The sequence below is a fragment of the Drosophila sulfurigaster genome, chromosome 2L, assembly GCF_023558435.1.
Source record: "Drosophila sulfurigaster albostrigata strain 15112-1811.04 chromosome 2L, ASM2355843v2, whole genome shotgun sequence".
Lineage (NCBI taxonomy): Eukaryota > Metazoa > Arthropoda > Insecta > Diptera > Drosophilidae > Drosophila > Drosophila sulfurigaster.
In genome coordinates, this window is record NC_084881.1 from 20,817,735 (window position 1) to 20,839,078 (window position 21,344).

General features: G+C 39.6%; 1 protein-coding gene and 1 long non-coding RNA gene across 8 annotated transcripts; one reads left to right on the forward strand and one right to left on the reverse strand.

The window, feature by feature from the left end:
- Window positions 1–163: 163 nt before the first annotated feature.
- Window positions 164–19,749, forward strand: LOC133839316 (reticulon-1-A). Of its 7 annotated transcripts, XM_062270796.1 has the most exons (7): window positions 164–616; window positions 660–1,801; window positions 6,040–6,075; window positions 18,476–18,683; window positions 18,763–18,971; window positions 19,033–19,138; window positions 19,210–19,749. In XM_062270796.1, exons 1-7 carry the CDS (start codon window positions 531–533, stop codon window positions 19,274–19,276), a joined length of 1,854 nt encoding a protein of 617 aa, XP_062126780.1. In that variant the 5' UTR covers window positions 164–530; the 3' UTR covers window positions 19,277–19,749. The 7 variants fall into 7 exon arrangements, with proteins under 7 accessions (XP_062126780.1, XP_062126790.1, XP_062126736.1 ...); XM_062270806.1 differs by lacking the exon at window positions 6,040–6,075; XM_062270752.1 differs by lacking the exons at window positions 164–616; window positions 660–1,801 and adding an exon at window positions 5,417–5,628.
- On the reverse strand, window positions 3,499–5,250 carry LOC133839363 (uncharacterized). Its single transcript, XR_009894098.1, has 2 exons — window positions 4,699–5,250; window positions 3,499–4,627 (listed from the first exon to the last, which is right to left on the reverse strand). It is a non-coding gene; the product is annotated as an uncharacterized LOC133839363 (long non-coding RNA).
- Window positions 19,750–21,344: the final 1,595 nt, after the last annotated feature.

The window sequence follows — 21,344 nt, forward strand, 5'->3', positions numbered from 1 at the left end:
TTAATACAAAAATATTGCATTATTGCTCATCGGTTTAACTTTCATATATCGATAGCAGCAGGCCCAGTGTTGTCAACCGTACTAAAGTGTACATATTATTTGTTCCACATTTTTTTGCGTTACGCCTTGCGGTCACACAACCGCGCAGTCTCACATCATTTTTCAAACAGCAGAGTTGCGGCGCTCCGTCGAACGTATTGTGTGAAATTAAGTTTAATTTGTAGTATCTTAACGGCCACTGCAGCAGTCGCGAAATTCAACCAAAATAGGAACTGACGAAAGTGCTTTCCCAATATTTTAAACGTATTTAAAATCAAGCTATAAGCAAAGCTCAACGAAGGTCAGCAGCCAACGACAAACAGCCGGTCGTGTGCGTGTGTGTGTGTATGTATGTGTGCGCACATATGAATTAAAAAAAATCCCAATCAGAAGAAGAAAAAAGGATAACGACACCACAATCGAACAACTGACTGTTATTAGATAATTTATTTAACCAAATAATACAAAAAAACATAAAACAATTCGAAAATATGGATAACAATTTTGCGGAGCTTAAAAAGGAGGCAGCTGCGACAGCTGAGGACATTTTCCAAGCAGCCAGCAAAAAAGGTGACAGGCGCCTACGACGATTTGCTCGGCGATTTCAGCGGTGATGGCAGCAGTGCAGTCAACGCGGGCAGCGCAGCTAACGTAAGCGCAAGCAGCGACGGCGCGCAGGACGATAATGCGCACACCGAACACTATTTTGCCAACGAGCAGAAGAACGTGGACTTCGGTCTCGGTGACCCGCAAGCATTTGTGCAACGCATGTCCGCTGGCGCCAAGGAAGCCCAAGAGCAGCTGGACGCCAAGTTTGCCGCTGCCCAGCAAAGCACAGTGGATGATTTCAGTGATTTCCTCTCGCAGGCAGGCAAAAACACCAAGCAAGGCATCAGCGATTTGACCACTGACTTTATGAACATGGAGCGTGGCTACTTTGGCGATTCGGCACCTGCTCCAGTTCCAGCTCCAACAGCAGCTCCCGTTCCAGTTCCAGCTGCAGTTCCAACTCCAGCTGCAGTTCCAACTCCAGCTGTAGATCCAATTCCAGCTGCAGTTCCCGCTCCGGTTGTGGCTCCAACTCCAGTTGTAGCTCCAGTTCCAGTGCCGGCTGCAGTTCCGGAACCGCAGCAGCAGGATTTGCTGGGCAGCTTCAGTCAGCCAACTTCCGCTACGCCGCTGCAGCCTTTTGAGCCCACAGCGCCTGCTAAAACCAATTTCTACGACGATGACGATGATGATGATGTTGTTGAAGATAATGATGATGATGATGATTTGTTGAGCAAACCCGCTGTGAGTGCTTCCGCTGCTGTGCCTGCTCCAGTCTCTGTGCCTGTGGCAGCTGCTGTTGCTGCAGCCAACAAGGACTCGGACACAGATTCGCCTTCCGTCTCTTATACAACGTCGCCGGCCAAGAAACCCATTACCGATGCCCTCAAGGAGCAAGACAATGACAAGTTTATTTCTTCGGAGGATTTGTTAAGCGATTTCAAGGAGGAGCCACGCATTGCCACGCCTCCAGTGGCAGTGGCAGTAGCAAAGGCGGCAGCGCTAATCACCGATCTGGATGATGACGAGGTTGTCGCTAAGCCAACCGTTCCGATTCCATCTCCAGTGGCAGCCAAAGTGGAACCCAAAGTCGAGCCAGTCAAGTCCGTGCCCAAAGTGGAGCCGCCCAAGCCGAAAGCAGCAACACCACCACAACAACAACAACAACCAAAGATTGTGTCCGTCGAGGAAATCTTCTACAAATATGGACTGGGTGAGTGGAGACTTAGAAAAGCTTAAACTTTGTTCACATTTCCAATACGCTTGCAGCACATGTCTAATTCGAATAGTATTCTAATTCAGTAGTCTTGTAATTATCTAATTAGATTCGAATGCTCTTGCAGCTGATGACTGATTAGATTATCAACGAGATTGCCGGCAAACCAGGCACGCTGCAAGCGTATTTAGCATATAATTTAACTGTCTTATCATTTGTACCTAATTTGTTTTTGTATCTGACTAGTTGTCATTGTTTTATCATTGTTTCGTTTTATCCTCTCTTAAATGCCGCACCTTGCATCAACATCAACGTCATCATCAGATGCTCTGGTCACTCTGTTACTGAGCTTAGTTTGTTGTTGTTACGTTACTTAGTCATTGCCTTTTTTTTGTTTTGAGTAGCAGTAAACACAAGCCGCTTACCCGCTCTCTTCTCTTTCTCTTTTTGTTTTGCGTGTTTTGCCTCTCCACATGATGTCATCGGCATCCAGTTTGAGGCAAAAATAATTTCATACTTAAATTTTATTTAATGTACATGCCAAACAAACGTAATGTATTTGCAATGGGTATTCGCAATTCTTGCATGCCTTTCTACCTCCCTCCCCCTTCTCCCACCCTCTTATTGAGAGCTTTTGACTGATCGAAGCAGGGGAAGCTGGGAAGGCAATCGTCATCGATTTGACGCGTGAGTCACGACCTCTCTCTCGATCTATCGAATTAGTCAATAAGCAACTATTTTTTTGTTTTATATTTGTGAAAACTGAATGTCGCAATTATTTTCATCTTATGAATCAGCTGCGAGTTGTGTTCAAAATTCATAATTTTTCTGTTGGGTTTTATTATATTTTTTGTTTTAGTCTGCAAATCTTTGTAGTGCTAGCATGTGTGTGTGTATGTGTACATTCTAGCGTGTGTCCATTAAAGCAATTATGGGCAAAACAAATATAACAAAAATAAATAAAATAAAGCAAAGTAGACTGACGGCGAGCCGAGCGGTTGCGGCTGTCTCGCTCTATTGTTGCTTGCTACTACTATTTCGGATTGGATTTTAGTGCCCTCCATTAATTTAAGCCTTTCGTCTGCATAATCCAATTGTCTGCTTGCACGCTGAGAAGAGGCCGCAAAAAGGGGGAAGGGGGGCAGTTGGGGTGCCGCTTCACTGCGCAAAATCATTTTAATATCGTTTTGCTCCTCGTTTTCTCCTTTCTCCTACTCTTTCAATTGCGCCTTCATTTTTGAGGCGGTGAAAATTTTCCAATTAGTAATGTGCTGTACAGCTGCAGTCGCCGATGAAAATGCCGTTGCTTTGTCTTTTTGCTATTTTTATTACAAGTACATGCTAAGTATTTGATTTTGCTTCCTCTCCTTTTCCAATTGGCATTGACTTTGCTTTGTCTCAGTGTGTGTGCGAGTGCTTGTCATCGACCCAGCTGGAGGCAGCATTTCTTTCGATAACGATACTGATTTCACGTCTTCTACCAGTTGCTTTTCGCCGTCTCTGCTTTTGCCCTATGCATCGCACGCATGTATGTATGTGCGTGTGTGTGTGTGTGTGAGAGTGTGAGCATCAGCATCAGTGCTGTAAATGATATTTTTCCGTTACATCTGGCTTCGTTGTTTTTTTTGTGATCGATTGTGGGAGAAACTTTGTAAGGTGCGCAAGTCGAAAGAATTTTAATTTACGATATTAAATATTATTAAAAGTAATATTCTCTATTCCTGATCTTTGAAATATTATAAGGATAGTCTTTTCAAGCATTCTATTACAAATTATATAAAATACTTTATTACATTACTTTCATAATTACAATGCGCTTCCACTTTTTATACTTATTCTGTAATCCTTATCTGTTTTTTGCTACTGCTGTTCGCAAAGTTGGCATCACTGAGGCGCCCTTTGCTTTGGCTTCCCTTTCTCTCTTCCTACGCTCTTTTCAATGCTGTCGCTTAGCTCAGACTAACTAAGCTGGCACTTATCAGCGCCTTTGCTTTGCGTTTATCGCCTGCCTTGGCAGTCAGTCAGTCAGTGGCCACATGTCTATCAAATGGCAATCAAGTGCTTATGCATAAATATAGACTTCATATCGTCGAGTAGTTAATTACACACATACGAACAAACAATTGCATACACTTTGTAAGTGTGTATAAGCAGCATATGCTGGTGTAGTGGAAAAAAGTGCTATAAAAACTGATCCAATTGAGTGTATTTACGAGGCGTAACGAATTTGTGAAAGTTCCCTAAGGCGACACGCTGTAAACAAAGTGTGAATAATACTTAACAATTGTTGTAGACACATGCTTATATACAAGTATATTCTGTGAGGTTTTTGTCTTTGTTTAGTTTAGCGTGATCAATATGCGATGCAACGGGAAAACTGCGTTGTCAGATTCCACATTGCACAGCGTGCACTCTTGATCCACATAGAATCCATTCGATCTCTTCTTCCTTTAATTTCCCTTTACTCTTTTCTCTGTGCTCTCTTTGAACCTCATATGTTCTACTTGCTAAATCAGGTCATGAATATTGTGTTTATACAAAAATGTATCCCAAATGTATCACATCAAAATGTGAAATTAAGCTGACATATTTGGGTCAACGTTTTTGGGGAAATAGTTTTCGCAGAAAGAAATCTGCCCAATGACGCATAAGAATTCTAGGTTAATTGCACTTGGCCCAAAGAACTTCCGCATTGCCGAGAGTTGCACAACTTTTCTCCCACTTTCATAATAGTTCCATATTTCGCATCGTCAGTTGGATGCTGTTCAATCGCATCGATTTGCTCTCGTAACCAAATACGAAAATCAATTTGATTTATGACCACTGCAAAAGAAAGCAGCATTAACTAACTTTACTTCTTAAAGAGACGCGTTGTCAGCTCATTGATTTCATACATATATAAATTTCACACTGCAACTTCCCCCAAGGTGACAACTCCTCATCAGGGGGTTGACTGCACTTTGTTGCAATCCACACCCAAAAATACGAAACGCCGCCGTCCGGTAATTTCCGGGCCTCAGACCCGCCACCCACAGTGGAGAAACAAAAGCAGGCAGCGACTGGAGATGCAATTCGACGCATGCGTTATGCGTTTGGCAAACGAAAGTCTCCACGGCTGTCGTCTCTACAAAGCTCTCTACACTCACCTCGCTGCTGGTCAGCTGCAAGTCTGTCTGTCGTGTGCCAATCGATAGACCATAAACTTTTGCACTGAGCTTGAGCTTGAGCTTTTGCTATGCGGCTGTTGTTGTTATTGTGGGGTTCAGGGCTAAGCGCGGTTGCTCAACCCACAACTAATCGATAATTCGACTCTTACATTGCGCTCGCTCTCGCTCTCTCTCTTTGCTGCGCTACTCTCTCACTGCGGCGTCGTCGTTAGACGTAAGTTGGGCTTTTGTAGTGCTAGAAGTCTGGTCCTTTGTGTGGTAGGTAGGTGACCGACAGGCTTTCCAAAAAAGCTTACGGTCTCCGTTCAGTCTCTGAACGCGTCGTGTGCTTGCTAGACGGAAGCAATTCTTTCTCCAACAAAATAATATTCCGTAAAAGTTCTCAAAACGCTACGTCGTAATTTGTGTATTGCCCTCTCGTTCGCACGCGCGCTGTAGTTTTGTTTGTTGCCCCCACAAAAGGAAAAAAGAAATACAGAAAAATACATATAAATATAAATACATATACTGCAATTTTTACAAGCAAGTGCTGCAGTAATTGAAATTGTGTAAAAGTTTTAATAAACAACAACAATAACAAAATGTGCACAATTGGCGAAACCGGACAAAATGGCGTCTGCAAGCAGCGCCCATTGATTTGCTCCATTTTGGATCCCAGTAAGTTCCACATTCTTAATACACACACACACACGCACACATCAAAAGCAAAAACAAAACTAACCTCTGTCAATGGGTGCGGAAATGTGTCTGGAATTAAATGCAAATGCGTTGTATAATACTTCTTAATTTGGTTTTGGTTTTGGTTTCGGATTTCTTTTGTGCTCTTTATTTTCCTTGCATGTGTATTTGTAATAATTTGCTTCTTCTTTTTACGCCTGCAAGCGCGCTTTCATCTAACATTCAAACACCGCCTAATGCACTCTTAATGCGCTCTCTTGCACGCACTCGCTCTCTCTCTCTCTCGTACTCTCTCTATGTCTTACACTCTCTGTCTGCCTTGCACAAACACAAACACACATACTAAACGCTAACTAACGAAAATCAATATTGTCAATCGCCTATTTGCAGATGCCTGGTTCAAGCCCGAACGTTTGCACCCGCAAGGTAAGTCTCCAGCGCCTCTCAAACTGCGACTTGCCGTGAACTGCTTGCCAACTGTAGTGTGGGCCATGGGCAGTTCCTGCACAACTGTGTCTTCAATATGCGTTCTATGCGCATTTCCCTAATGATGTCAGCGTCGCCCCCGCCTCGCCTAACTTACGTCTCCTTTCCGTATGCCTCGCCTTAAGCCTAAAAGTATACCACACTTTTTATTGTCATTGTTGTGCACAAGTTGTTGTCTGTCTGTCTGTCAATCTTTTGTAATTGCGCTCAGCTTGCAACCCTGAAAGATTGCTCAAGCGTATTCATATTGTTCAGAGTCTCTCCCCCCGCCTTTCTACTACCCCAGTTGTTGGTGTTTTCATTGATTTGTATTCGACACGCCTTGCAAAGTGGACAGCGCCTAAGAGCGCACTACACAATATTGTGTATACGCCGCATAGTGGACACAAAAACGAGCCACGCCCCCTCGCAATTAGTAGGACTGCAGTTCAGTTACCTCAGCTCGCGTTGGCACCGAAGCGGCAAAAAGCGGCAGCAGCAGCAGCGTAATCGGATCGCATGCTAAGCGCTTTCATGCAACCGTCAGTTGGCCATATAAATATGAAAAGTTTTCACTGCTGCAAGCTGATATGGCTGATGGCAGAGGGAAGGAAAGGGGAGACGGGGGCAACCCCTTTCACACGAGGCTCGCATGCAATTGGCATGAGACATACTCTCTATATATACACACAGTAGTATACAGTTTACAATTTAGGAGGTATAGCTAAGCACCTACTACATTACACATGTCAAATTGTCGCAGTGCATTTCATCAGCTTACGAAAGCGACGATTAACTGACGTCTTCTGAGCTTTGCACCCAACTGTAACTGCGAATATAAACCCCTATAAAACACACACACATACTTTTAGTATATACTTTAATCGCGTCTGGGAATGAGCTGTACATTTTCGTTTCGTACTTCACAACTCGAGAACATTCGCAATGTGAGCTGTGCAAATATATTTGTAGTTATACTGAACATATCAAATTGCTGAGTTAATAGAACAAACAGTTTCAAATAGCTAAACACACAAGTAACGCTCCAGGTTAAGCGGTTATGATAATTTACTATAGAGATTTCTAGTTTCTTTTATTATTTTTATTAAATACGAATTAAGCTGAATCATTGAATAATTACGAGAAATTCTGTTCGTATTTAACATTTTAACATCGATAATGGCAACTCCATTTAAGAAGTGTATCAATTGAAATTTAATTACAAATTTCAATTTCATATTTCATTTAATTGCAGTTAAGGAATTGTCAATAAATGCAACTTCATTTAAGTGTTCATCCAATATACATAAGTGCATCAATTAAAATAGAAATGCACTAAATTCAAATTTTCATAATTCAGTTAATGAAAAGGCTATTAATAGTAGATAATAACTTGCTCTTCTTTATTATTCTATTAAATAAAGGAATTATGTACTTTATTTAATCTTGAAATTTAAAACTTAGTTGTGTCTAGTCATTCAATTCATTTCAAATTCCCTTTTATGACTATTAAATTCCCCTAATTTAGATATAGTTCTCAAATCTTCAGCACAATCTCAATTAGCCTTAACTACTATTTCACCATTTTAATAGTATTTCTATTTTCCACACATATACCGTTATTCTTGACTTGGCTTTTCAACACTTTGCATACAATTCCACCCCCGGTGAAATCAGCTCACCTGCGGCTTGTTTGAAGCCACCCGCTTGGCTGGCATTAAATGGCTCATAAAAGCCATTTCTCGTCTCGATTTTGATGTGTACTTATGCCCAATTTGGCAACCGACCGCTACTTGACAATTAACAGCAGTCGCCTCTCAACCCTCGGCAGCAGCGCAGGTTGCAAAACTGTCGAGACAGAAAGACAGCAAGACTGCCCACTGTGCGAGCACTCAATGCTCCATGGGCATAGCAGGCAGTCAAACCCCCTTTCTCTCCCTCTGAATCAACTGTGAGTCACTCAACCCTCACTCAATTCTACAGCAACAACTGGTCTGGTCTTGACCATAAAGAAAGCCCCGAAAGCAACGTGTCTGAACTTCTAAACAGCTCAAGCCTGTCCGTGAAATACTTTTTTGCTTACAACGAAAATAGTTTGCAACAAAAAGAACTTGATAATTATTTGCAAACTTGTTGGAAGAAATCTTGCAGCACTTCTAAATGAAGAGAATAGATAATTTTAGAAGAGATCATTAAGAAAATGTGTGGAAGAACTTTTGGGATTTACTTTCTACATTTAGAAGGTTGATAATAGAAATTAATATAATATTACAGCACTTCTAAACGAAGATAATAGATATTTGTTAAAGAGATCATTAGAAAGTTAAGAAAGGCTTTGAATGAAATACGTTAGAAGTGACAAATTGGAAAATTATGTTTAGAAAGTAGAGATGATAATATAAATATTTGGAACTGCTAAATATTGAAAGTATAATGAAATTAGGGGAATGATATTTATAAAATTTTACCTTAGTAGAAAATTTATTAAGAATGTATAAAAAAATGGTATATTTCCATTTATAGATTAGTTGTAATTGGAAAAAAATAAAATAGGCTGAACATGTCTGAGATTGATTAACTTGATTGCGATTATATGAATTGTCAGTTGAAATTCATGTTGTTAGCTATGATGATAGCATAGTTAACTATAGAAATTTCTGACTAAATGTCCGAAATACTTTAAGCAAAGTTAATAACAACGCGATAATGCAACTTGCGAATTGAAGGTTGCTGCTGACTAACGATATAAATATTCAATGCGATTAGTCCAATTTTGGTCATGACTGCATGCAAGTTTTTTATGCACAATGAATTTCAACAAATGTTTTTAACGAGTCTAATGCTGACTAAGAACACAATCAAGTCGTTGGTTTAGTCAAGTCCAACCGGCTTTTTTTTCTTATTTGCTGCTTTTGCCGGCCGGCTTTTGTTATGGTTATATGAATGGCCAAAAATAGAATGGGAAAGCAAGATAAAAGGAAATGCTTACGTGCCTTACGTGTTGAGGCCGCCAACTACGCTACGTGTCTAATTCGACCATTATTTAATATATATATAAAAAAAATATATGCAGTACACACAATAAATGTATACATACTTATAATATGTATTCTACTTGATTCCAGCCAAGCGAACTGAATGAACAACGCGCATTAGATCATCGCAATTTTCGCTGGCAAAGAGAAAAAAACACATAAAAAAATTTGCATTTATGTGCGAAACAGATTTCGCCAATTGATAACTTGAATCAATAGATAAAAAACAGAAGGTTGTCTGATATTGACTCATCGACATTTAAATACGCTAAAACAGGAAATCAAAATGAATTAATGTTTAGAAGTTTACAGAATGGAATACTACTACATATATCTAAGAAATTGGAATATTATTTGAGACAAAACATTTCTTGAGAAGAAAATATCAAAATTTGAAAGTTTTACTTGAAAAACAATCAGTTCTGTTCTGCAATTATTCCATTTCTTATAAGTTCCTATAAAAAAGAAACTATTGTGAAATTTTCTTTTAGTCATCGATCACTTCTTAAGACAGCTTTACCAAAAGGGTGACTCCCTTGTTCATTTCTCTACACAATTCCGAACTTGCACTCGTGTTATCAAAAATATACTCTTCTTATCTCTGCCGACTGCAGCGCCGTACGAAAGTGAAATCAAGGTCTAGGCAACGCCTTTGATAACGAACTGTTCTTTCAGTCATGTGCCATGTGAAAATAGTTGGAGAAAATAAACGCCGACGTCAGTGACTGGATTTTGCTGTGACGTCACGTCTGGGGCATGACTATTAAAATATTCCCACGCCTACACACTACAAAAACGAACAAGACAAGACATTTAAAAGCTAAATCGAATTTGGCGCGTCTAATTGACAAGCAGTGGAAAGCTCAGCGCTGATTGAAAGCAAGCAGTGCAGCAGCAGTCGAACGTAACCTTGAAATTGTAGAACAGCTGCAGAAGGGGAGCATGTGCGTGAGAGATTGAGAATGAGAATGAGAAAGGAAGCATGGCATCTGTAGAGCTTGATTGTTGTTGTTCGCACTGATGTTTGCTGCTGTCATTGTGTATGCAGCTCTGTCTCTCTATAGCTCTTTCTCTCACTTATTGTTTTTGCTTTTAATTTCTTTGAGCACTTGGCTGCTCTTGCTCTACCTTGCGCCCGGCCGGCGAACTGCGACTCGTTCAATATTTGCCTGCTAAATTTAGCTTTTTAGCTGTTTCTCAGCCATTGTTGTTGTTCTTGTTGATTTTGTTTGGTTTAGTGAAGTATTTTGCGGATTACGTTGTGGGCTGCAGCTAGACGTAGAGCAAACAGCAAAAGCAGTCGCAAGTCGTAAATGTGAGCTTTTGCTGTTTGTATTAAGCTTAAGGGCTTTGCTATGTGCAAAGCTTGCTAGCACAGCTGATCTGCGTAGCTGCAAATCTTGGCTGTACTTGCCAGCATCTTCTTTACGTTCCTTTACACGCTTCCTCTCTCTCTCTCGCTCTCTTTTTGTCGCTCTCTCAAAGTGTACCTGCCTTGCCAGCTGCTGCTTACCTGCGCTTTAGCTGCTACTGCTTCTGCATGCAGCGACATGTCGCTTGCTGAGGGATCGCTACCTAAGTGCAAAATGCAGACTACAACTACAACTACAATGGCTGGCGACAACAATGCGTGTGCTGAGAGTGAGAGAGCAACCCGAGAGAGAGGGCGACGCTTGTTGCTCTCTCTCGTGCGCTCAGTGATGTGTGTTCTATGCGGAATTTGCCGTAGCCAAGGCACACAAGGGGTGCTTATAGCCCATATGCCCCTATGCCTTGGTTTACCTATAGCCCATATGAATGCGATATATACACAACGCACACATGTTCAAGTGTGTGCTTGTGTGTGAGTGTATGTACACCTATATACTAGAGCTAAGGCAATGCTCGCCCTGTGGCTGAGCGCATCTGAAATGAATTGTGCTCGGTGCTCGTAGTTTTTAGTTGATGTACGGCCTTTGTCAACGTCACACACACTCAACGTGTTGTTCGAGTTTCGTTTCGCATAACGTCGTGTTTTGTCTCCGTAAGCAACATACTTGCAACTTTTGTGTCTCTGCCACACATGGTTGCCGACTCGCGTCGCTTCGTACCGCGCCATCAGCTGTTGACCCCGCTTGGTCTTGCCACTCAGCCCCCCTCACAGCCCCTGGTGACAAGCACCGCCGTAGCCAAGAACAAGACAGCTACACAAATACTTTCGATTCTTTGGCATTTACACTTCTCGACAAGGGAATACCAATATCAGTCTATATATAACGCATGTGTTTATCTATATATATGCACACTGCATATATATCTAATTGTGATTATCAGATATTTGCACTTATATAACTTTCTCGATCTGTCAGTTGTCGCTGGCCATATTTCATAATGTCTTAAATCAATTTCTACGTGCCTATCGAATTTGTTAACGCATACACTCAGCGAAAAAGTGAATAATAGCGAAAGTGAAGAGCATCTTAAATATATAAATAAAGAATACGATCATAAGCATTATACCAAGAGTGCTATTAAAAACACAGCACCTTAAAGTAGACTGTAAAACGGTAATTTAAATAAACCAGAAAAAAACTACAAAAAGTTCGCGATAATTAAATTTGTCTTTTAGTAAAATAAATCAAACAAAACAAACTACAAATGATTTCATTTTAAAAAACAGTTTTTCTAATTGAATTTAAATCCTTTATTTGCACGTAATATCTGTCAATACTTTCGTCATCCAATTGTGTATCAACTTTTTCGCTGAGTGCACTGTGGCACTTATCTATCATGCAGTTGAGCGATGCGTTGTCGCTTCGTCTATTTTCATATCAGTGGCGAAAAGAAAAAGACGAGCCACTTCTTTCGGTTCTCTTTGCTGGCTGATATTTCGACAAGTCATTCGCCACCTATATAGAATATAGAGGGACGATAGAGGGGGCTATATAATCTGAGGTCTGTTGGCGCTGGGTTCGCTGATCGTGCGGTCGATTGCCTCGTTTCAGTTAACGGTTAATGTTAATGCCGGCCCGTTTGGCAAATATCGCGTGTGTAACTTCCTAATTCCGTTTCGTTTCGTCCCGTTGCAGTTGTTTAGTTCTAGATATATATACAAATATATATATATATATATACCTCTATATATAATCCTAATTCATACTACAAATATATAAGAAATGGCTGCCGCTTTAGAAACGCTACAGGCGCTACTGCAAACACTGAATGAAATCAAAGAGCTGCCCTTTAATCGGGAGTCTTGTAAGTACTTTCCCTGCAAATCGGACATTCCATTTAAGAGATAATCCCCTCCTTCCTCAGTCTGTCAGAAATCTTGTCACGTTGTTACCAATGGTCGCTCTGATTTATTTATAAACATTTCTTTCTTGTCGCCAGAGAGAGAAGAAATGACAAAATTTGTATTTAAATTTTCCTATGTTAATTATTTATTCGACTCTACAGACTTTCCTATCACCTAGTTGAAATACTTTTGGTTTATCTTTGAAGCACATTTTGATTTATACAAAAAGTATTTTGTTATCTGCAGACTTCAATAACTTAGCCAGCCATTTGTACTTGAGAACTCATTTCGTTTTCTATTATCAATAATTTACACATTGATTGGGTATTTATTCGTTTCCGTTCTGTGGTTTGTGGAAGTGTGTAATCTCGATTGAGGTTTATATTTGAAGAAGATTAACTTTGAACTAAATAAATTGAAATCATTGTTACATGTGTGTATTCTATTGTCAACTGTTCTCACGATAACAAGAGATAACATTTTATTGGCTCAAGTATTATTTGTGTAAGATTTAATGCACTTGCATTTAATTTCTTTTATATACATATTTCTAAATATTTATATTATTATTATTTTATGTAGAGACTACATGTTTATCAGAATTTTAATCAATTTCATGTATTTAGGTCTTCGATGTATTGAATACCTTTAATAATTATTATAAGATGAAATATTAGTTATTCGTCACTGCAGTGTATTTAAAAGTCGCATTCGCCCAAGTGCATGCTGCATTCTTTTATTAGTAGACGTCGTTGTGTCTGTGAGTGTGTGTGTGTGTGTTTGTGTCTTCAATTTGATTGTTGCCCGCTGCTGCTGTGGTGACTTTTGCTCTTGTTGCAATTGCTGTCTTCGTTCTCGTTGTTGTTGTTGTTGTTGTTTCTCTTGTCGCATTTCTTATAATAATTGCATTATTTCATTGGCTTTTTATTGCATCTCACATTTGCTGCGTGCTGCGCAGCTTATGCAATTTCGTTTGCCGTCCCCATTTTTGACAATGTCAGGTGCAGAGATTTTATACGCTGTTCATTATTTACCCCGAATACTAAATACTGAATTGAGAATTATGTCAGCTTGCCTCGTTCTTGCTGCCCACACCCGATAAATTACCCCGACTCTCTCTCTCTCTCTCTCTCTCGTTCACACTTACGTTGTTCGATTTTGGGCGGCATGATATCATTTGAAGCAAAGCTTTATTATTACTCACTCGCCGCGCCAAAAAAGAAGCAGCGAAAAAAATAAACGCAATACATAAATCTGCGTTACCAACGAGGGGGTTGCTGTTGTATGCTATGATGTCACTATCATCATCATTTACAAATGTTCATTTCATTCGTGGAGTAATACGTAGTTTGTTTTGGTTTTGCGTTGCAGTGGAAAGATAGTTCATTGAACAATTGTAGTTGAAACTGCGCAGCTTTCCAGACATGAACAGTGCTGCTCAAACTGTAAGCAAGCAGTGCATTGACCACACTACCTTTGTTGTTGGGCTGCATTTAATTAGCTACCCAGGCGTTGTGTTATTGATTCACAATGCAATTTGCTGAGTGCGTTCACCACACTTACACCGTTACACACTAACACCTATAGTTTGGCTATTGTTCGTCATGCTTGAAGCACATTTAGACATGTTGGGTCGCACTTTATGAATCACACACAACATCAAATCCCATCGAACGCCAACCGCACCCACTACGTTGAATACAACAAAACCAAAAAAAAAACGTAACTCAACTCGAACATGAACATGAACTTCGGGCTTTTGGCCGAGTCATCGGTTGAGACGTCGCGTCGTCGTCGTGTGCTTGACACGTTGCTAATACATTCTTACGACGCAGCGAAGCAAGCGATTTCAATGCGCCTACGTAGTCAAGTTTGACATGCTGGTCTGCCGCAGCGCAGTTGTCGTTGTGGTTGTTGTTGCTGCAATTGCGCGTTATCTTTTTACTTTCATGCGCTTGGATCGCGCTCTCACCGTTGGCGCTGCTCTCTTTTTGCTCTCTCTCAGTTGCTCTCTGCATAAACTTGCTCCATTCCAGAAAACTTGTTTGTCATGCAAGCGCGTAGCGCGCTTTCTCGCTCTTACACACTCAAGCTCCAATGCGCAAGCAGTGGCAGCGCAGCAGCAGCAGTGACTGCGACGGCGACTGCGGCTTATTGGTTTGTTTGGTGTTTGAACTTCTTCCAGTTCTTTTACTGCGTTCAGAGCAGACGGCGGTCCGCAGTGTCGCCCCTCAAGAGTCCAATATATAAATTACACGATAGTGTTTCAGTGTGTGTGTTTGTGTGCATTAGCCAAGTTTAATTAGTGCTAGACACGCTAGTTCCGTTTTGCATACAATTTGGGCGCCAACTTTAACCCCGCCCTCCCCCACATAAATAAAAAAAGCGTTACAATGGCCGGTGGCAGCAAACGTTACTCACGCAACAACTCTAACGGCAACTTTCAACCACTTCCCGAACGTGGCCCAGGTAAAAATGACAACAACAACAGAGCATAGAGCTTATCACCTGTCTTGTCCACTTTGATTTACCTCTGAGTGTTATCTATGCTGCTGCTGGTGCTTCTTCTTCTGGTCGTCGTTGCCGTTTGCCAACGTCAGCAGCGGCGCCAACGTGGCCATTAAATCGCTGCAAACCCAAAACAGACGTCAGCAGCAGCAACAACATGAAACCACGACGACAGCATAAACTTTTTGCATAATTTGAATTTTATTTTCGGTGTCTGCGATCGTTTTTTGAATGTGTTCGATTGCCACGTCGTGAGCACAACAACAAAACCATATTGGAAAGGTGCAAAGCCAACGAACTCGAGCTGGAAGAGAGCTCAGCAACAACAATCAGCTTTATATTCCCATATACATTTCGAGTATTCCATAATTTAATGCATGCACTTCCAATTTGCAGGCTATCTCTGCGAGTGCATGTATGCATGTGTGTGTATTTCTGTGTGTTTTGTCTTGTCTAATTCAAGGTTATCAATGCCGCGTGCCAGCTACGCATACAGAGGCAAACACACTTAAGTGTGTGTGTGTACGAGATGTGCACGTGATAATTAAAGCACATAGATAATCACGCACGAAACTCATTAATTTCGATCCTCCTCTGCACGCAATCGTATTTGCTCGGCAAGGCAACCGAAGACTCTCCTCTCTAACAATGGAAGGTGACAAGTCAATGAGCGAGTGGGTGCGCAAGTGGGAGTGGGGGTAAGAGCGAGAAGGCTAGTAAACACAGGACGAGAAGACAGAGACAGGCATAAAGTTTTTATTGCTGTTTACACGATGATTGGAATACAGGAAGTTTTTGTTTGCGCGAAAGGAAGAAGGAAGAAAATGACAAAGTGTTGAGCATAAAAAAGTTTCCAACTTCATTTATGAATGTCATGCAAAAAGTTGCTTGTAACATTTGATAGACAGCCAGCAAAGTTTATTGATTTACATGCGGAAATCATTTTATTTGTAAATTTCAATTTAATTTCATTTATTTGGAATAACAATTTTAGCTTTGGTAGTTCTATCCTACTAAAACTTTCTCTCGCTATAAGTAGCCAAATAATCGACAATTCTAATGCTCACGCTGATGAATTTATGACGCACATCTATAAAAGAGACAGAGGGAAACAAACACTTGTCTCTTATCTAGACAATTTCATGCGCTTCTTCTTTTTCTTGGACGGTGAGAGAGTCGATTCCACTTCACTTTCAGCACAAACTTGTTTCAGTTGAGTTTCAGTGCAAACCAGTTGCCAGTATTCAGTATTGCCCCCACTTCTTCTTCGTTCTCATCGCTCCCTCCTTGGCCCTTTTGTGGAGTTGACATTCCAGTGAGAAGGGATTGCATTTATAAACAAGCTTTCAATACGCTTAATTGGAACAAAGTCTCTTTTCAATTGATAAAAAAGACGCAACGCAAAAAGAGGAAAAACTTTCTCTCGCAGCGCTTTCTTTATAATGCCAGACAGAAGACAGACAATACGTATCATATACATGGGTATACTCGTATTGTATATGTGTCGGTGTATCTCTTATGCATGCTGGTTAACATGCTCTCGTGTCTTAACCCAGTTTCAATTTGTAGCCCTCTCATCATTGTCTCCTTTCTAATTTGCCGTCGATTTACATAACCTCCAAGCGATTGCCGCTTGGCAACTGCCTTAGGCGGCACTTCTCTCTTCCTCTCCCACCTCCCCCTGTGGGCTGTAAAACGGGTTTCGTCGTCGACTATTATAATAACCCGAAACTGATATTTGCTTAGCTGTATCACTTGTAGTATTATTCACCAAAAGTCGTATATCCGCTATGTAGCTCATCGGGAAGCACACGGGAATGATTTTGAGCAGTCTCTCAAAAATCTCGTTTATTTCGCGTGGGTTTTTCTCTCTGAATGCATTTTCCGAATATTGTATTCGACAAGCAGCTGTGATTCCTCATGCGAGAGATGCCAAACAGCCGACTCAACACTTAATTATGCATTTCAATTTTCTTCTACAACAACTAACAAACTGTTTAATTACAACAAGTTGACTAGCAGATACCCTATGCTTTGATTTATTACATGAAGAATTTACTTCAAACGCATGGTAAAGTAAACAAACGCATATCAAGCAGTGTACTGCTTGAAATACTTATTACTTAGAAGGCATTTATGATGTTTGATAATTTGTGTTTTTGGTATGGAAAATTATATTTAAAAAAATTACAAATATTGTAAAATTTAATCAATATTCTAGATTTTTGTAATATATCTTAGTTGATATAGTGAATCATCTTAAACTCAATATTCAAAGAAAACACATACAAATAAAAATACATATATTTAAAATTTACTAGTTCCTTCAACTATCTCGCTAGCAAATGTTTATTTTGCGAGGTATAGTTAACGAAATAATAAAAAATATCTTTGTTCCGACAAAAACATCCACAATTGAAAAAGTGCTTTATAAATAGAAAGAGGAAGCAGAAGTAGCGACGAGAGAAAAACACATCTATACAAAATTGTGTTAAATTAATCGCATTTCAATGGCCCGTCAAGCGAATTGTTTATTGTTTAACGAGTTAAACTATTTATAGGTGAAACCAATTGAAATCCATTATCCATTTCAATTTCAATTTAGGTAAAATTCGGTTTCGATGAGAGCAATGAGCGGGTGCATTGACTGCTTATCGTCGTGTCTCAATTGAAAGGGAAGGGGGACTAAGAACCATTCTACAATTTATATTTACGCATATATCAAAAAAAAACTTTTTGTTTTAGTTGTATAGATCGCTGCTAAGCGTTCCGATTCATATCCGTTCCGCACTTGCGCTCTTTCAACTGATCTTTCTCTCTCTCTCTCTCTTTGCTCTCTGTGAGTCTTTTGGCTTTTGCTCTTTTGTCCGGCGCTGGGGTCCGGACAATCCCGAACCGTAATGCGCACAGACGGCAAATAAGATTGTGTGTCTAGTATAAAAGTTGGCAACGAACGGCACGGCGCGGCAGATCACACGAAAAATCACGAACCCGAAAAGAAAATGTCGAACAAAATCTGTGAGTGTGTGTGGGGGAGATTTAGATATATACATACATTTATAAAGAACTACATATACTATCTATATAGTATATATATAATATATATGTGTGTATTAGCTGTGGCTAATAGTGGTGTATAGTGCTAGCAACAACAACAACAATTATTACCTGCAAGCGGCGGCAGCGAATGCATTGCAATTTATGCTACAAAATGTTCGTGTATCTCAAAGATTGCATAATTGCTGCTCAGCCAAAAGATATACATATTGTACACCGACTACATACACATATAGACAGCTGGTCTTAACGATCTATGAGATCTTCGTGTGTGTATGTGTGTGTGTGTGGGCTTTTGTATATTTTGGTCGCACGCAGTCGCTTGTCAACTGTGATGAAAATGAAATGGCGTCACGCATGTAAAACTGTAGAGGTGCTCAAACTGTAACTTAGTCTACTCGACTGCTTGCCAAACTACAATTTACTCTACTCTACTGCTTGTCAAACTGTAACTCATTCTCTCCTCTCTTTGTTCTTCTTGCAGTGGAATCCCTCATCTACTGGCGTGATGTGAAAAAATCAGGCATTGTTTTTGGCGCCGGCCTGGTCACCTTGGTGGCCATCTCCAGCTTCTCCGTGATCAGTGTGTTTGCCTATCTGTCGCTGCTCGCACTCTTCGGCACCGTCGCCTTCAGAATCTACAAATCGGTGACACAGGCCGTACAAAAGACAAACGATGGACATCCCTTCAAGTGAGTGTGACTTTTTTCTGTCACTATTTTCGCAATGATAAATATTAACGTTACTCCTCTACTCCTCCATCTTTTGCAGAGAATATCTGGAACTGGATCTGACGCTGTCGCAGGAGAAGGTTCAGCATATTGCCGGCGTGGCTGTGGCCCATTTGAATGGCTTCACTGCTGAGCTGAGGCGTCTGTTTCTGGTTGAGGATCTGATCGATTCGATTAAATTCGGTGTCATTCTGTGGGTCTTCACCTACATTGGCGCCTGGTTCAATGGCATGACTCTGGTCATTCTGGGTGAGTCTGAAAGAAGTTCCATTCCACTAGACAAAAACTAATTTTCTTCTTTCTTTCATAGCCTTTGTCTCGCTGTTCACCTTGCCCAAGGTCTATGAGAACAACAAGCAATCGATCGATACCTACTTGGATTTGGTGCGCACCAAGTTGACAGAGATCACCGACAAGTGAGTTAAAGCAGTAACAGCTCCAATCTGTTCCATATAACTAATTCTATTCTATTCTATTCGCTTTGCAGAATCCGGGTGGCTATTCCCATTGGCAAGAAGCCTGTGGCTGCAACTGAGTCCGACAAGGACAAATAGAAAGCAACAACATCAGCATCAGCAACTGCAACAACATCAGCAACCGCAACTAACAACAACAGCAGCAGCAGCAACAACATGTTTATTTATTTATTAAGCATTATTTGAATGGTTTAATATTCATCGGGGCATAACAAATAAATACATATTTAATTGTATAACTACATACATACAACAACAACCACAGCAACTTGCAATGTAAACCCTAAATAAAAAGCTAATCAAAGGAAAGAAATCGATAAAGCGGAAGATATCAACTCACATCGTAGAAGTTTCAACATTGTCCAAGTGTCTTTAAGTTTTTAATCGAACGAAAAGTAAACAAGTATATAAACAAATCAAAAAACAACAAAAAAAAAACACAGCCACAGCAATGCAATTAAAGTTTCCTCGGTTCCAATATGATTTCCTTTTTTTATGCGAAATTTTTAGCGAAAACAAAACCCAATTAAAAAAAGTAAAAAAAATAAACACATTTTATAATTTAATCAATTTAGTTAAACAAAATGCATAATTAGCAAGACTATGCAAAAAGCCTTTCAACAATTGTACACCCATTTTTATTAGCAACTTTTTTTCTAATTCAACTCTTTTTGCTTTAGTTCTAATTATAATTTTTGTTGGTATTTTATATAAAATATCAAAATAAAAAACAAATGAAGTAAAATACGAGATATTCTTAAGTGAATTTCCTTTGTTCGCTTTTGTTTGTAATATTTTTATTTCTCTTTTTTCGTTTAGCAATTGTATCAAATTTAGGCTGTTCGTCCTTAAACCCTTCGTCCCTCCATTCAAAGCAGTTTCAAATGCAGCTGCAACTCGAGTAGAGATTGGACCAAATGTGCGAGCGAAATCGAGTTGCACTGAGAGGGAAGAGCGATAGAATTTCAGATTGGGAAGAAATAATACTTCCTCGAAAGCACATTCGATAACTTAAACAAATTGCATATTATAAATAATAACAAACAGCTTTTGCCTTGTTTTCATAAACATTTACTTATGTACAACAATTAATTTGTAAGCATTTTACATCGTAAAGAAAACACACACAACTTAAATCAAATATTTAATGTAAATTTTTTGTGTAGCACAGCAAAGTTGAGTTTTATTGCGCCAACGTTTTAAGATCATCATAATCATTGTAGCTTAAATGTTTTTATTGTAACTATTTGTTGCTCATTGTTAATGAAATATTGAAAGTGAAAGATTTATGTTTGAGTTGCTTTCGAAAACGTTTTTACATCCAACAAATATTATAAAAGATAAAGAAAAGTCAAGTGCAGCTAGAAAGCAGAAATGTTTGTAAGGAAAACTGATAACTTTTTTAGGCGTCGTTTTTTCTCCCGTATAATAAACAATAGATATTTTTGCATATTATGTAACACTTTAAAATGATATTTCTATATATATATATATATATACTATATGTATGTAAATTGTAAGTGAAAACATGAAAAATCATCATGAAAGCGAGAAAATAACGAAATTTTTGCACGTGCAAAGAATTTCAAGATAACGATCTTCATTTACATAAACTCACATATATCACATAAATGTGCAGTAAGTTTGCTATATGATAGACAGCGACAACAATGTTCTTACTTATTACATTTAAAAGAGAAGATCAAACAGTTGATATGATCGTCGAAATTTCAAATAAAAATAAACTAATAAAACTAATTTACTTTCGCAATCGTTTCAATCATGTGCTCGTTAAAAATCAAACAGCTTTTGTCAGTGAACACTTGTGAGTGTCAAAATGCTGCTCTGTGCCGTCTAGCAATTGGTTTGCAATAGCAGTTTCGAAAGCTTAACGCTAGAGGGCGTGCTATATGGGCAAACGCAAAGAAAAACAAAAAGCATGAGACGACAAAAAATAATAAACAATACGCATGTATGACCTTCGTACAAGGTGACTGGGACACAGTGCGCGCGCGAGAACGATACGTGAGTATGCGAGAGCGAGAGGTGTGTAAAGAGCGCAATGGAAGCATTGCATTCAATGCATTTAACATTAACATAAAAACTTTTTGTACAATGCCTAAAATTGCAAAATGACGCTGACAAC

What these genes read in the sequence shown, in the direction of transcription:
- LOC133839316 (XM_062270796.1), top strand. Translation starts at nt 531, where the DNA reads ATGGATAACAATTTTGCGGAGCTTAAAAAGGAGGCAGCTGCGACAGCT. An exon ending in CTTCTACAAATATGGACTGG is followed by an intron (nt 1,802 to 6,039) that starts GTGAGTGGAGAC and finishes GCCTATTTGCAG; the next exon opens with ATGCCTGGTTCAAGCCCGAA. An exon ending in CATGACTCTGGTCATTCTGG is followed by an intron (nt 18,972 to 19,032) that starts GTGAGTCTGAAA and finishes TTTCTTTCATAG; the next exon opens with CCTTTGTCTCGCTGTTCACC.